This window comes from Myxine glutinosa, chromosome 11 (assembly GCF_964187855.1).
Source record: "Myxine glutinosa chromosome 11, kmMyxGlut1.1, whole genome shotgun sequence".
NCBI classification, from domain to species: Eukaryota; Metazoa; Chordata; class Myxini; order Myxiniformes; family Myxinidae; genus Myxine; species Myxine glutinosa.
The window spans coordinates 26,541,011-26,558,712 of record NC_136271.1 but is presented as its reverse complement, the minus strand read 5'-3'; the positions used below and the strand labels follow the sequence as shown (position 1 = coordinate 26,558,712).

The following is a 17,702-nucleotide window of genomic DNA, read 5'->3' as shown; positions in this document are numbered from 1 at the left end:
CTGGTATTGCAAACGTGTTGGGGGTACCCAGGGTCAGTTCGAGCTCAAAATAATTCCCCCTGGGTGGAGCGGTAACGGAATGGGGTATTATGCCCCTATGCGGAGCGGGTATTTCTGACATTGGACAAAAATAATTGGACAAAAAGGTATTGGACAAAAAGAATGCTAAGTACATCCGTTTTAATGCACATTTATTGTTGACAACTTTTTTCTGAAAAATTGGCAACTTCACTTTCAGGCCTGCTATATGAGGTCTACTTGTATTTTTTTCTCACCACTCTTAAGTTGACTTCCAAATGCTAACAATCAATATACTGTTGAAATTTTAGGAGCAAAATCGCTTTCCTCTCCTATTTCCGAAAATGTAACGTTGAAGATTTACGTTTCAAGCGGTGTATATATGTAGTGCAGTACAACACGCTACAATTTTCCCCAATTTATTTAAATCGTTTTTATTTTGTAAGATGTAAACAAATAGTCATTGGCTAATAGCGTTACATAACGCCAATGGAAACTTCCACCCAATCCCCTGCAATGCTCCGTAACATTTGGACATACACCCCATACCCCCTCCCCTCTCTAAGCGTTACATAAATTTTGAACGGCCCCTATGCATCTGCAAATTTGGGTGGATGTGGTGACCTCTCATTCGCGCTTTTAGTTTACTGTGCATTTATTTTATGTCAAACAAATAAGTTGTACATTAAATTTGATGGGGGGGGGGGGGGGGGGGAACGTAGGTGTGTGTGATTCAAGCTGGAAATCCATTCTACATGGGCTCTATCCATGGTCCTCTTCTTTTTATACTGTATGTTAATGATTTACCTTCTTCTTCCCTTTTACAATTTTTTTTTTCAGAAGACACCACTATCATATACTGCAGCTCAATTTTATACTTCCTTATTCAACACCTTAAACTCTGAACAAAACAAGGCCTCCTTATGGTTAAAAGCCAATAAAATTTCGTGAAACCACAATAAAACTAAATATAGCATACATGTTTTTTTCCTAAAGGGAATAAACCCCTTAAAAGCACAAACATCATTGAAATTGACAATATCCTGGTTAATGAGGTTTACTCAACCAAATTTTTAGGAGTCATCATTGATAATAAACTTACCTGGTCTGACCACATTTCCTTTATCACTAAAACAGTCTCTCGCAATGCAGGTGTGTTGTCTGGATTACGTTCATTTCTATCCTCAACTACTTTATTTACACTCTAATACACTCGTCTTACCTTACCTTATCTACTGTAATATTGTTTGGGCATGTACTCGTAACATTAACATTCATTCACTCATTCGTACTCAAAAAAGGGACATTAAGATCTGTACCTTCTCTCATCCTTGAGACCACACTGTATCTCTTTTTGTTAGACTTAAGACTTTGACTCTTTGTGATACACTAACAATAAAATCATATATCAAACTACGTAACATCGTATATCAAAATACGCTCAAACATCCCGTAGCATTTTTACCATGCCTTTCAAATTTTTTTTGTATAGAGTCGAGGCTCGTGTAAGAGCAACACATAAAACACAAAGACACAAACAGAAAACACATAAAACATAATAAAAGGACGGGAAACAAGAGGGGGAGAGAGTGGGAAGCACATCAATGGTAGAGCACAGGGACTGTAGTAGATGGTATGATTTTATCCTGGAAGGGAGAGGGCTGGGGGAGGAGGGGGGACGGTATTAAACACATGGACACTACAAGGAGTTTCAGGAAAGAAAAACGGAACTTTAAAAAGGTGGATTTGGGGTGTATTAACGGGGTTGAATACACTGTTAAAAATACACAATGTTTGAATACACTGTTGTGTGTTTGCAGGAGAAGGATTTGAAACAGTACATGGATGACTGTGGGAACATCATGAGCATGCATAATGTTAAGGTAGGAAATGTAACCTTCTGAACTCTACCCTCTGTAAAAGCCATGTTGTTTTGTGTGCAGTCATCGAGGATTTGCTTAGACATGCTTGATTAACATCAATTCTTGTTTTTGTGTTCTCCATACATGAATTTATTTAACCCTATGATGCATGGCTTGAGGGCATTATATGGGATCAAGTGTTGTACTTGTCGAATTTTGACGTTATAATTAAGGTACTGATGACATCATCATTAATATATTTTATTCCCCAGGGGGGGAGTACTTGACAACGCACCATGTTTCAATTTTTTTCCATGGAGCGTTTTCGAAGATTTAGAAGTGTAACGTTTTTCGATTTTTCCAAGATGGCGCCTGTACCACGTGACATATGACGTCATAATTATGAATGCAAAAAAATCAATGTTGTGTCAATCGGACCAACGGTTTCCGAGAAAATGAATTTTTAAAATGCAGACACGCCACACGTACGCACGTGCGCAACCGAATGCCTAACCTTGCTTTTCACTTCGCAAGCTCAGGGTAACAAACTTCCCATACTTCCCATACTTCCCAATGCTCTGAAAATTTTGTGCCTTCAGCAAGAGCTTCTCGAAGAAAGCCTTTAGAATTAACACCGTTTGCATCAGCATTTCAGTGCCATTTTATAGGTAAGGCTTCATTGATTATTGTATGAAAATGGAAGAGGATAGGATAGGAGAGAGAGGGAAGGGAAATTGGGAAGAGGGAAGACAAAATGAGGAAGTACGTTTCGGGTAAGGGTAAAGATAATATTTAAAAAGTGTTAATGGTAAAGATGGGGGGAGTTGGATCCAACACAGTGGGAGGGAGGTGGTGAGAGTAAAACTTCTTCTAATTTGGAATACCTAATACATGGACAATGCTGTCAACAACAGCAGCACACATATCTTGGAAAATAATTTTTCACATAATTATATCAGTATGTCCAGATCCATAGTGCTTTACATCCCTCAATCTGGAGGGCAACCAGTGCTATCGAGTAATTGTATATGGTGGCCAAAGCATTCTACTCATGTTGGCTGAAAAAAAACTTGGTCATGGTGACACTGGGAAACCAAGATTTCGGGGGTGCTAAATGAAGGTGATAAAACTTGAAAAATGAAGAGAAGCGAAACTACAAGTGTCGAAGACTGGTGATGGCCAGTGTGACTGAGCCTGTGGGTAACAGTGCAACAGCAGACAATGTGCTTCCTTCGTAAGGTGTGGTTCTGTTCCATTTTTTTCTTATGCTGCGAGTCTGCGACTCGGCCAGAAGTTTCAGGTGTGTGTGTGTGTGTGTGTGTGTGTGTGTGTGTGTGTGTGTGTGTGTGTGTGTGTGTGTGTGTGTGTGTGTGTGTGTGTGTGTGTGTGTACAGTATATATGTATACATGTATGTATGTGTATATATGGATAGCCGAGATATTGTTGATTCAGAAATGTATATACAGTCACGTGAAAAAGTAAGTACACCCCATGTAAAGTTTTGACCTTTTCAACATATTTCAACATACAGCTATTTGATCTTCATTTCAACAATATTGACAGATAAAGGTGATATAATATAACAAATATCATGAAACATTTACATTTTGTAGTCCATTGTATAATTTAAATAAACATAAATGCAAATTTCACATGTGGAAAAAGTAAATACACCCTTGGCTCTAATAGGTGGTATTGCCCCCTTTGGCAGAAACAACCTCAAGTAGGCATTTCTTATAACTGTCTACCAGTCTCTGACATCGACTGGGAGAAATTTTTGCCCACTCCTCCATGCAGAATTCTTTCAGCTGTGCGATGTTTGAGGGGTTTCTTGCATGCACAGCTCGTTTCAAATCCCCCCACAACATCTCGATGGGATTTAGATCCGGGCTTTGACTTGGCCATTCCAGAACCCTCCATTTCTTTCTTTTCAGCCATTCCTTGGTGGATTTACTGGTATGTTTAGGGTCACTGTCATGTTGCAAGGTCCACCTTCGGTTGAGCTTCAACTTTCCGACAGATGGCCTCACATTATCCTCAAGCACCCTCTGGTACAATGAAGAATTCATAGTGGATTGATTATATGATGGTGAGCTGCCCAGGCCCTGATGCAGCAAAGCTGCCCCAAACCATAATATTTCCACCACCATGCTTTTCAGTTGGTATCAGGTTATTGTGGTCAAATGCTGTCTTTGGTTTTCACCAAACATGTCTTCTGGTACTGTGGCCAAACAGGTCTACCTTTGACTCATCTGTCCAGAGCACATTGTTCCAGAAGTGCTGGTCTTTGCCTAGGTGTTCATTGGCAAACTTTAGTCTTGCCCTGATGTTCTTTCTGGACAGCAAAGGTTTCCTCCTGGCACACCTCCCATGTAGACCAAATTTGTGCAGCCTCTTTCTAATGGTAGACTGGTGCACTTTGACATCAACAGTGGCAAGAGCTACCTGTAGGTCCCGTGATGACATTCTGGGGTTCTTAGAGACTTCTTTCAGCATCTTGTGGTCTGCCCTTGGGCTGAACTTGCTGGGGCGGCCTGTCCTGAACAAGTATGCAGTTGTTTGGAATCTTCTCCACTTGCAGATGATCTTCCGGACAGTCGAATGATTGATTTCAAATTGTTTGGAGATCTTTTTAAATCCCTTCCCAGACTCGTAGGCATCTATAACCTTCTTTCTGAAGGCCTCAGAGAGCTGTTTTGATCTAGGCATGGTGACGCCGCACACTTCAACAACAAAGAGCAAACCAAACTAAATGTCTGAGGTTTAAATAAGACAGGTTCCTCCAAGATCCTCTCTAACGATGTTCTAATGATTTGCACCTGAGCTGGTGCACCTGATTCTAATTTTAGGTATTTGAAGTAGTGATAAATGTAGGGGTGTGCTTACTTTTTCGACATGCGAAATTTGCATTTATGTTTATTTAAATTATACAATGGTCTACAAAATGTAAATGTTTCATGATATTTGTTATATTATATCACCTTTATCTATCAATATTGTTGAAATGAAGATCAAATAGCTGTATGTTGAAATATGTTGAAAAAGTCAAAACTTTACATGGGGTGTACTTACTTTTTCACGTGACTATATGTATATATGTTAGGGTGGGCTTCAAAAAAGCAAAATGCAGAATTTCTCCGGGACATGGTCTATTTTTGTTCCTTTTGGTGTCAAAGGAAACCACACCAAATTTGAATGGCATCCAATAATATTTAGGGGTGCCACATCAGTGATGAATTTTCCCCCATGCAAAAATAGGATTTCCCATTTTTTGGGCTGTATATACACAAAATAAATACATAATTATATATATACATTAAATATAATATTAAAAATAAATATATAGTAAATATACATTAAATAATAAATATACATAAATACACATTATACATTATATATATACAATATATTATACATACAGTTTTGAGACTTCCTATGATCACTATCTGGGCAATTTTCATGCATGTTTTGTACAGGTTCCCGGGGTCAGGGGTACGCTTTTTTAGTGTGTAATATGTAGGCCTAACTTATTGACTGTGGCTCTTTTGTAGAGAGTGACCCTGTGGAGTAAGAATTAACAGGATTTTACCCACATTCTTGCTTATTTTGCAGATATGGCATGTGCTAGTACCAGTGTTTCATTGCAAACTCGGGCTCAGGATAATGTGTATCTCATTGGGTCCACTTCTGGAGATGCCATCAAAGGTGCCAAGCTCCCGACTGTGCATCAATCTCTTGTCCTGTTTTTCCATCACCTGAAGAAGGAGAATCGCACTGCCCGGGAGAGTGCAACCCTCACCATTGAAGAGGTTGTGAAGTTCTGGGAAAAAGCTCACCTACCTACAACGACGAAGCAGCACTGCATCCATCGTTTGGAGAGGCTATATGAAGAATGGAGGAGCCTCAAAAAAGGTGCAAAGCGGGGTGGTGCGACCCAAGAGAAAAAGGAAGCATCCTTCAAGGCCTCCTTGGAGAAGACGTTTGATCTTAGGCATGCAGATTCGGAGGCCATAATCACCAACCCCGAGGACAGGAAGTTTCTTCACGATCAATTCTCAGAGAGGAAGGCTTCAATGGGATCTGTAGACACTGTGTTGGAAGCAAAAACGTTCTTGTGTGTTTGACAGATCAGCAGCCACGAGATGATTATCGTGAACTCCTAGAACTGACTGTCATCTACATGGGAGGAATCCCACCTCGTGGAATCCGGATCATGGCTCCAGGAGCAATGCACAGAGCCAGATGGATAGCAAAAGCACTATATTCACTACAGGTGTTCATGTTTCGGTCAGAGTTCCACTTGACACTTCGAGAGGCGAGAGAACTCCGAGCCTTCAACATTTTTGTCTGCCTTGTGTATGTACAGGCTTGGTTTCGGGCTCCACAAGCTATTGAGGCTCCCCTGAATGACATTAACCTCTTCAAGAAGTTGGAAAAGTTTGAACAAATCAATCAGAAGATGGCTCAGGCAGCCTTGAAGGCACTTGGCCACCACACGTGGTACATGAGCCCAGTACTAGTGGCATTTGCATTCTTTGACACCAGAATTGACAAAGAAAGCAAGATCAATATGATTGAAGCATTGAAAAATGACGGTGAAAACCCCTCTCCAAAGAGACCAGCTATCAAACGAGGAACCGCCCTGTCAATCGCTGGCCTCATAACAAAACACACCAAGCATTTCTTCAGCATCCTAGGGACCCCAACTGATTGGATGGATAAGGATCCTGGTTCATGGGAGCAAGAAACCAGCTTTCAGGAAGCAAAGAAAGCCGCCAGTGGCTTAGTCATGGTGAACGACAGGGCAGAAAGGGGTGTCGCATTGATACAAGACTACAATAAGCTCCTTACAAAGGATGAAGAGCAAAAGCAAGCTCTGCTCCAAGTTGTTTCTGCTCACAGGAAGATGTACCCCGATGCCAAGAAGGCAACAGTGGTGAAACAGGCCCAGAAATAGGAGTTACATTTCTCATTATATTTGGGTTTTTTAATATTATGTGATATGGTGTCTCTTCATTTTATGAACTGAACATTTGGATTGTTATCATTGAATTTGAGTTTTCATAGCAATATAGTGCTATTTGTGCAGCTATTGTAACTTGTGTTTGCTAGAATACAAAGAAAGTGAGTGGAGGGTGGATTTTCATAAAACAAACTTCTGGTTTTGCTTTCGATCCATATATAGAAAAGTTTTGTAGACACCTTTAGTTTGAAGGCTGATGTGGCACCCCTAAATAAAATCAGATTGCTTTCATATTTGGTGTCTTCATTTTGGAACAAAAGGAACAACATAAAGCCATGTCCCAGTAAATATTTTTTTTAAATTATTTTGAGCACCACCCTAATATATGTATATATGTATGTATGTATATATACATACAGTGCATTCAAAAAGTATTCAGACCCCTTCACTTTTTTCACATTTTGTTATGTTGCAGCCTTATGCTGAAATCGTTTAAAGGAAGACTCCAGACCCCAAAAAAATTATTTAAATCTTTAGAATTAGGTAATGTTTAATTTTTAAACAGAAAAAAAAATCGATGCAAAATTAGTCGTAAAATGCGTTTTTAAAAAGGCACGATTAAAAAAAAAAAGAAGCTAGTTCTGGAATCCTTGTGACGTCACTGTGACGTCACATGAGGTATATATCTCAGCTGATCGTGGTGCACACAGTGCATAAACAAGGCAGAAGAAGAAGTTTCTGACTCCGAATCGCTCGATGTTTCCTCCGATCTGTCGGACTTTTCAGCCGATGAATACGTATCAGAGGCTGAGGAAAGTATTGTAGAAGAATTTGATATAGAACGGAGAGAATTTGGTGTTCAACAATATCAGTTTGAGCCGGAATATGCCAACGAAGATCCAGAGGTCAATATGGAGGTCGAAGTGGAAAACGACGAAGATGATGCTGAAGGGCTCGCAGATTTAGATTACTGGTACGTGTTGGGCTAGCCTACTTGTTGATAGTTTCGGTTAAATATGCGAGGAATATTGATATCAAGCGAGTGTTATTGCAGTAGTGACTTTGTTTGATCGATAAAACGGTAAAAACCCGATCGCCTTGTGGCTGCATCATGGCGTAGCCACAGACACGCGGGCTGCAGCTACTGAGTGTAGTGTACAAATGCACTCGTCACTGTCCGTCGGCGTTTCGTAGAATTTTGGCCAATTTATTTATATTTATGGCAGGCATGTTCCGCTAGACCCCGAAACAAGTCGATACATAAACAATTATGCTCGCATCCCGGGAGGGGGAGGGAGGGATAGCCCACATTTTATACACTAGGGCATGCCCGTACTATATATATGCCCGTACTATATATCTATCTAAAATTATATCCCCCCCCTCTATTTACATGAAATGGTTTGGTCCATTCGCAACGCCAAAGCGAACGGCGAACGGCTTGCGAGTACAGTGACAATCCCCCCCCTCTATTTACATGAAATGGTTTCGTCCATTCGCAACGACCACAGAACCCCCCCCCTCTATTTACATGGAATGGTTTGGTCCATTCGCAACGCCGGCACACGCGATCGTTCGCTGCTCTCTGATTGGTTGAATCGTTTTTTGTACATAGCTCGGTAAGTAATTGTCCGATTAATATGAAACCTTGAAAAGGCACATCCTCGGGTCCCCAGCAATATACCTGGCAAGTTAAAAGTATATCGGACCCGTGGTTGTCGAGAAACAGCGGTCACAGACAAACAGACGTACAAACGTACAAACGTACAGACAGAGATTACTGGAATTATAGATAGATGACACAAACGTCATTTACGATTTAGTGTAGGCCTAGGCCTATGCATTGCAAGTCTCTTTGGGGACACACAGTGACAGTACACTCGCATTCGAGCCTGTATTTATTATTATAATACCATTGTTTTTCTTGAATGAAAGGGGGGTTCATCATCTCTCAATTTATGGTTGCGTACATACTTTAAAGGGGCTCTTCAATCATGAAACGTTGTTTACACTTGACATGCAAATATTGGTATAAACCAGCAAAATAAATTGGCTACCGGTACCTATTATACATTATATTTTGTTTCGAGGACTGCACTCCTAGTACTAACACAGTGCCCAGCCAAATGTTATGGCCCTTTAGGCCACTTAAAGGTGCACTTTATTGAATCTTGCACGGGGTGACGTCGACTCTGTTGCAGTGATGTCACTAGGGTCACATTGTGCTGGAACATGATGTAATAAAGCCAGCATGACGTCGTCACCTCTGGAGTCTGAGAATGACAGGATTTCGAACGTCAAAATGCGATAAGGATTCAATACAGTGCGGCTTTAAAAATCCCTGTTTCTCATCAGCACGCACATTAGAAAACGGGAGCCGCATTTATATTCCTTTTATTTTCAAAATTACGCTTTTTCCCGCATTTTCCCAAAAAGTTGACATAGCACTCTGGTTCAAAATGTTCACTGCAAAGCCTCGTCGACTTGGTAGGACCTTTTCATCGTGCTCGAGTTCGTCGGACAAACCTCTTCCAAGTGTTATTACTGGCAACATCCTTCGGGAATTCATGGTGTTCGCACAAAAGGCCCTGAGACTTTGCTGCACCCGTACAAAACACAACTATAAACCATTTAGAATCCGATATGCAGGACAATATAACTAGAATAGAAACACTCCACACTATTGTATTGTATTGTAAACCGTTTGTAAAGTATTTCCGGCTTCCCCATCACCTCGTGTGACGTCATACTGTGCATGGGCACGTGGTCTAAGATTTGCAGAAGCGTTTTTGTCGATGGTCTATTATTGGCGCATTTAAGGTCGGATTACAAGGAAACGACTTCGCGGGTTGATTTTTTTTTTTAGATGATGTTGTTATATACTGATCAAAGATTATGTAGGTGTTGGGCTAGCGGCTAGGGTGCCGGCTTAGGATCCAAGGATCCTGGGTTCGAATCCCGGTCGATCGCTGAATTAACGTCAGGGGGGTTGACTCAGCCTGTCATCCTTCCGAGGTCGGCTAATTGAGTACCAGTTCACTGGTAATTCCCTGTTTGTCGTTAAAGGCGGCAAAAAGGGTTGGCATCAGGAAGGGCATCCGGCCGTAAAACATTGCTTCAAATAGGGGACCGAAAAACAACAACAACCACGGTTCCCGAAAAAGGCCAACCCCCGCTTTGCGGGGAAAAATGGCCTCTAAAGGTGGTTTTTTAAAATTATTTAACTAAAAAAAAAATTTGGGTCTGGAGTCTTCCTTTAAATTCATTTTTTTCCTCATCAATCTACACTCAATACCCCACAATGACAGAGAAAACAGGATTTTAGAAAGTTTTGCAAATTTATTCAAAAGAAAAAACTGAAATATCACATTTACATAAGTATTCAGACCCTTTGCTATGACACTTGAAATTTATCTCAGGTACCTCCCATTTCTCTTGATCATCTTTGAGATGTTACTACACCTTGATTGGAGTCCACCTGTGGTAAATTCAATTGTTTGGACATGATTTGGAAAGGCACACACCTGTCTATATAAGGTCTCACAGCTGACAATGCATATCAGAGCAAAAAACAAGCCATGAGGTCGAAGGAACTGCCTGCAGAGGTCAGAGACAGGATTGTGTCGAGGCACAGACCTGGGGAAGACTACAAAAAAATCGCTGCTGCATTGAAGGTTTCCAAGAGCCCAGTGGCCTCCATAATTCTAAAATGGAAGAAGTTTGGAACAACCAGGAATCTTCCTCGAGCTGACCGCCCGGCCAAACTGAGCAATCGGGGGAGAAGGTCCTTGGTAAGAGAGGTGACCAAGAACCCGATGGTCACTCTGGCTGAGCTCCAGAGATCCTGTGTGGAGATGGGAGAAACTTCCAGAAGGACAACCATCACTGCAACACTCCACCGATCTGGGCTTCATGGCAGAGTGGCCAGACGGAAGCCAAACAGTTCAATCTTGGTTTCATCAGACCACAGAATCTTGTTTCTCACAATCTGAGAGTCCTTTAGGTGCTTTTTTGCAAACTCCAAGCGGGCTTTCATGTGTCTTTCACTGAGGAGAGGCTGCCGTCTGGCCACTCTGCCATAAATCCCAGATCGGTGGAGTGTTGCAGTGATGTTTGTCCTTCTGGAAGTTTCTCCCATTTCCACACAGGATCTATGGAGCTCAGCCAGAGTGACCATCGGGTTCTTGGTCACCTCTCTTACCAAGGCCCTTCTGCGCCGATTGCTCAGTTTGGCCCGGTGGCCAGCTCTAGGAAGAGTCCTGGTTGTTCCAAACTTCTCCCATTTAGGAATTATGGAGGCCACTGTACTCTTGAGAACCTTCAATGCAGCAGAGATTTTTTTTGTAGGCTTCCCCAGATCTTTGCCTCGACACAATCCTGTCTCCGAGCTCTGCAGGCAGTTCCATCGACCTCATGGCTTGGTTTTTGCTCTGATATGCATTGTCAGCTGTGAGACCTTATATAGACAGGTGTGTGCCTTTCCAAATCATGTCCAATCAATTGAATTTACCACAAGTGGACTCCAATGAAGGTGTAGAAACATCTCGAAGATGATCAAGAGAAATGGGAGGCACCTGAGCTAAAGTTTAAGTGTCATAGCAAAGGGTATAAATACTTATGTCAATGTGATATTTCAGTTTTTTCTTTTTAATAAATTTGCAAAACTTTCTAAAATCCTGTTTTCTCTTTGTCCTTATGGGGTATTGAGTGTAGATTGATGAGGGAAAAAAAAGAATTTAAACCATTTCAGCATAAGGCTGCAACATAACAAAATGTGAAAAAAGTGAAGGGGTCTGAATACTTTCTGAATGGTGTGTGTGTGTGTGTGTGTGTGTGTGTGTGTGTGTATATATATATGTATGTATATATATATATATATATATATATATATATATATATATATATATATATATATATATATATATATATATATATATATATATAGAGGTATGTATATATTATACAGACTTGGCATTTAATATGGAATTTTTTTTTTTTCTTGACATGACTTTAATTTCTGAACTCGGTATATCAATCTGGTGAGTTTCTTTAACGTTTCGGTGATTTCTTTGTTAAAAGAACCATGTCACTGATTGTCTGTCGCAGCAAGAAGTCAATAACAGGATTATATCACAGGTGGCGTGACAAAATGTACGGACAGGTACATTTGACGATTGGCTTCACAATCGGGTATATAAGGCTTGTTGCGTTTTGTATTAGTGGAAAACAACTGCTGCACGTCTACAAAAGTTATTGCCGCTTCCCCTGGGGATGGTCCATCACCTCGACAATGCTGTTTGTCATTTAGTGGTGGCTTTACGAAATTCCGGCATGAAACAGCGTGCTATTGCTTGGCAGTATGGCAACACTCAAGGTCAGGTGTCAAAGATCCTGAAACGAAATGCTCAGAGGGGTGTCCCTCCTCCAATACCGAGGCCAGGACGTCCCCGCAGAACCACAAGGAGGGATGATCGCCAGCTGCACCGGTTAGTCCGCAATGGCCGTACCAAGTCAGCTAATCGGCTTTGGGCTGAGTGGCAGCAAGTGACAAATGTGCCTGTATCCAGAAGGCTAGTCGACCAACGATTGGTTCAAGCAGGCTATCGTGCCAGGCGTCCCCTGAGAAAGCCACGTCTGTCCAGACAACACCGCCAGCGCCGATTGCAGTGGGCCAGAGAGCACCGTCAATGGCAGCCAGGACACTGGAATCACATGATCTTCAGTGACGAGTTTAGATTTCTGGTCTATCGTCAAGATGGCCGCGTCCGAGTGCGCAGACAAGTGCATGAAGCCTACAACGAAGATTGTACAGTGCCAAGAGTCCAAGCTGGAGGTGGTGGGGTGACCGTTTGGGCTGCTTTTCATGCAGGGGGCAAAACTGACCTGGTTGTTCTGAATGGAAACCTGAACCAGTTCAAGCCCAGGGCCATTCTGGAAGAAACATTGCTTCCATTTGTTCGTGCAGCCTTTCGAGGAAACTTTGTCTTCCAAGATGACAATGCACGGCCTCATCGTGCTTGCGTGATCCAACACTTTCTTGCTGACCGTGGTGTAGAGCATATGGAGTAGCCTGCCATGTCCCCGGATATGAATCCGATAGAGAACTTGTGGGCAGAATTAACGTGTCAAACTGACAACTTGGACCAGGAGCCTGCATCTGTGCGTGAATTGCAGCAGGCTATTGTAACTGCATGGCAAGCGATTCCTGTCCAAACCTTGGCAAATCTCGTGAACAGCATGCCTCAACGTGTACGTGCTCTCCTGAATGCTCGTGGTGGTTACACGAAGTACTGAACTGTAATTTTACTGTCCGTAATCCCAGTCGTAATTTAACTTTTGTTTTTGTTAAAAAAAAATTTGGCTAATGTGCAAAATAAAGAGATACTTCTGGAAAACGTACAGAAGTTTAACACAGTACTGTCCGTGAATTGAGTTCGATATCAGTTTACATCACTTTCAAGGATCAATTTATTTGCTTCGAAATGTCAAATGTAGTTTTCGTTTCTTTTAAAGGTGTTACGTGGTCCCCTCGGTGAATACCTGGTCTCGGTGACCCCCGGACCGTGAGAGGAACTTCGCCAGAAAGCTGTATTATATATGCGCTTTCGCCACGCAATCCATATGAATTTCACCCAAGAGACAACTGATGTTCAAGGATATATTTCCAATGGTAATGATACCATACAATTTCAACGATACAACCACGGAGATTTTCCCCGAGCAATCAACAATACACAACCATCAACAATTCCCAACCCACAATCAATTCCCTATGATTAAGATGGCCATCTTATATACGTGTGTCCCGGTGAGTACTCACGACCCCCTTTTGGTCTCGGTCCCGCACAATGTCTCTGGGCCCCTCCTGACCAAGATGATGGTCGGCGTCGCCGCACTCGGGCGGTTGAACGAACCCCGGGTGGACGTGTTTCCACCGGGCAGGTATCGTACCCGGCACCCCGGCTACAGCCCCTCGCGGCCACGTGAAGCGGGGACGGGAAAGCAAGCCAAAAGCCCCACGCCGCTTGCCAGGCGTGTTAGGCCCCAACGGGCGACCCGTACGCGTCTTTTTAGACGGTGTCGCGAACGGCGCCAAACGCTGGGTCGGTGCACGGCCACACGACAGTTTGACGTCCACCGGGCAGGTATCCGTCCCGGTAACTCCTCTCGCCAGACAGGCTCGGGAACGCCGCTTTTCCACACGGCTCAATCAATCCCACCTTTCGTCGGTGCGGGGCGAGGAAGAAGAAGACTCGTCCTTTTTTCCTCGTGTCTTTTCCCTTCCGTTTCCGGTCACTTCCGTTTCCGGCCACTTTTTCAGAAGGGCTCCTGACCCTCCAACCACAACAACTACACAACAACTATATATACTACACACGGATAAGCAAAGACCTGAATGGTAATTCACATACATTCACATAAATATGTAACACTCCCCCCCTTCAAGAAAGAAAGTTTGAACCCAGCAAAAACTTTCTTTGCCGGCCAATTTGGAGAAACAAACCAGATAACTCAACCCCCCCACATTATCAGTTCCCCCCGGGCACAGTTATCACTTAAAAATAAAGCAACCAAAATTTCCCCACAACCCCTCCAGATTACTCCCTCTGGACTAAGCACCAGCAACGACATTGTCCCTGCCAAATCAAACTCCATCTCATGACCCTCTGACTTTGACCGTCAGTTTCTTGTGAATGAAGGTTAAGGGGTTGATCAAAGATCCAAAGTTCAGCAACTCGATAGCACTTTCTCCGGGAGGCCAAGCCGAGTATTCACTACATGGATGCCTTTAAGAACGTGAAGTTCGCGGTTAGTCCGTGCATGAAAGTTCACTACATGGACGCCTTTAGGAACGGCGTTCACGGTTAATCCGTGTAGGAATCTTGGCTCGGCGGCTCCGCCGCATTCAGTGCTTCAACTTCTCAGAACTTCCCTAATAATTATGGTGGGACCGCTTGTCCCTGTAGTCCCATGAATAGCGGTCTCCTTCTCGGCCACTACTTTGACAATCCTTCCTTCGGGAGCTGCCGTAACTCAGGGAGCCTCCATAATAATATTGATTGCGGCCACCACCAAAACTACCACCCAGTTGTCCTCTCCTGTAGACCTCTCGACGCCTACGAAATGCCTTCCCTACTGTTATCGCCCGACCCTCCAAATCCTTGCCATTCCAATTCTTCTCTGCCTCTCTGGCGTCTTTTGTGCTGGCAAACGTGACAAAGCCGAACCCTCTTGACTGTTGCGTTTCCCAGTCTCTTACCAACCGCACTTCCACCAGCGGCCCATATCTGTTGAAGACAGAGGTCAGAACTTCTTCCTCTGTTTTGAAGTTCAGTCCCCCTACAAATAACTTGGCACTTTTGTCGCCATCCCGAGCTGGTGTGGTGTTATTTTCCCTGCTGGGCTCTTTACCAACCCTCAGGTTACCATAAACTTGACCCCCGGCCAAATCATTCCCGATAACCACAGATACACCCTCTACAGGAAGCGTGGCTTGTAAACCGACGGTGACCGGTCCTGACACCAAATCGGACTCCAAATGGATGACATGAAGGGGAGCACTAACACCGCCCCCGATCCCCTGTAAACGAACACTATCCCCCGTTGCCGTCTCCTCGGACCATGGCAAAATGCCTTCAAGCATTAAAGATTGATGTGCCCCTGTGTCCCTCAATATCCTAACCGGTTTCCGGTTAGTCGAGGCTCCATCCCGTGACACAAACCCCTCTGAAATAAATGGTTGGTAACCCTTTTGATGGCGATTTCTCACAATGGCCATTGCATTTAGAGTCGTAGTAGTCGGACTCCGCTCTGGGTCTTCGCTTTTCATGCGGTAACAACTGGACATCAAGTGTCCAGGTTTCTTGCAAAAAGCGCAAGTAGGCCCGGAGGAAAAACTCGTGGTCTGCCTCGGGCCCCCCGAACTATAAGTTTGTCTTGGGCCCGCATCCCTCTGATTTCGAACAGGTGGGGTATCATAGTGGTCCCCATAATCATCTCGAGGCCGCCGCCATGTATGGTCGTTCTCCGCACCTGCTGTTCCCCACCTCCCCTGCGGAGATCTAGGCGAGGAGTTAGGTTCGTGGACCCCTATTCGGTGGGTTAAGGCATAATCATCTGCCATGGTGGCTGCGTCCCACAACTTTGGTACTTTCTTTTCCTGCAGGTACACTTTGATGTCCTCGTGGACACACTGCTGGAATTCCTCCACCAGGATCAAGTCCCGCAATGTTTCGAAGTCTTTCCCGACTCCTTTTGACTCACACCACCGATCAAACATGTTTTCTTTCACTCTGGCAAACTCCACATGGGTCTCACTCTCCCTCTTCCTGGCATTCCTGAATTTTTGCCTGTAAGCTTCCGGAACCAACTCATACGCTTTGAGGATGTGCGTCTTCAGTACCTCATAATCTGCACATTGGTCCATTGGTAGCGCCGAATAAATTTCCTGAGCTTTCCCCACCAGCACACTTTGCACGAGTATGGTCCAGGCCTCCTCCGGCCAGTTTAATTGTCGAGCCACTTTCTCAAAGTGTGGAAAAAATTTCGCGACTTCTTTTTCACTGAACGGTGGAACCAGCCTCACATGTCTGCCCACATCCCAGGTTTTCTGGTTAGGTGTCGACCCCGTCAGCAAGGGTGGTGCCTCTCCCCGTTCTCTCATTAACTCCAGCTCCTTGAATTTGATTTCTTGCTGAAGCTCCATGTCACGTTCCTTTAATTCCCTTTCTGCTTTTCTCTCCTCTGCTTCGAGGTCCCTTGCAGCTCTCCTCTCCTCCGCTTTTCTCCCTTCTAACCTTTCCTGGAGTTCTCTTTCCACTCTCCTTTCCTCTGCTTGTTTCTCTTCTCTCCTCGCTTCTGCTTTCCTTTCCTCTTCTGCTCTTTCCTTTTCTGCTTTCCTTTCTTCTTCTGCTAACCTTTCCTGGAGTTCTCGTTCCACTCTCCTTTCCTCTGCTTGTTTCTCTTCTCTCCTCTCTTCTGCTTTCCTTTCTTCTTCTTTAATCCGTTCCTGGCTCCGTAATTGCAACTCCAGTTTCCGGAGCTCAACGTCTTCTGGTTCTTCGGGTAGCCACTCCCAGGCTAACTCGTCCCATGTTCCTAATCCCACCATAGATTCTATCACCGTGGCCTGCAACTCTGCCTTCCTCAAATTAGTTCGGACCTCCAAGTTAAAATGTTTGGCCAATTTCAAGAGGTCCGACTTTAGCAACGCTCGGAACTGTGCCTCACTCGGGGTTACCACAAAGTTCTGTGCCACAAACGCCATGGTGCCTATCGTTAACACCTGTTAACCTTCACCCAAGACTTTACCCCAATTTCTCAAATTTTTTTTTACCAATTACTAATTAATTAATAAATTTTAATTAATAAAAAATTATTATTTTATTATGTTATACAATTTTAAATCCCGGACGTAGACCCAATTGCGAAACCGCAAATCGTAATTTGGACGAGCCCCCAATTCTGTTACGTGGTCCCCTCGGTGAATACCTGGTCTCGGTGACCCCCGGACCGTGAGAGGAACTTCGCCAGAAAGCTGTATTATATATGCGCTTTCGCCACGCAATCCATATGAATTTCACCCAAGAGACAACTGATGTTCAAGGATATATTTCCAATGGTAATGATACCATACAATTTCAACGATACAACCACGGAGATTTTCCCCGAGCAATCAACAATACACAACCATCAACAATTCCCAACCCACAATCAATTCCCTATGATTAAGATGGCCATCTTATATACGTGTGTCCCGGTGAGTACTCACGACCCCCTTTTGGTCTCGGTCCCGCACAATGTCTCTGGGCCCCTCCTGACCAAGATGATGGTCGGCGTCGCCGCACTCGGGCGGTTG

The 17,702-nt window shown here is 43.6% G+C and overlaps 1 protein-coding gene across 3 annotated transcripts in view; it reads left to right on the top strand.

Moving 5' to 3' along the window:
• CDK17 (cyclin dependent kinase 17) overlaps positions 1 to 17,702 on the top strand; it is a 219,809-nt gene that overhangs the window by 178,599 nt on the left and 23,508 nt on the right. For all 3 annotated transcript variants that reach the window (XM_068130388.2, XM_068130385.2, XM_068130387.2), the window contains one exon: positions 1,839 to 1,901. In XM_068130388.2, coding sequence (XP_067986489.1) covers positions 1,839 to 1,901 — 63 coding nt within the window. The remainder of the gene's footprint in view (positions 1 to 1,838; positions 1,902 to 17,702) is intronic.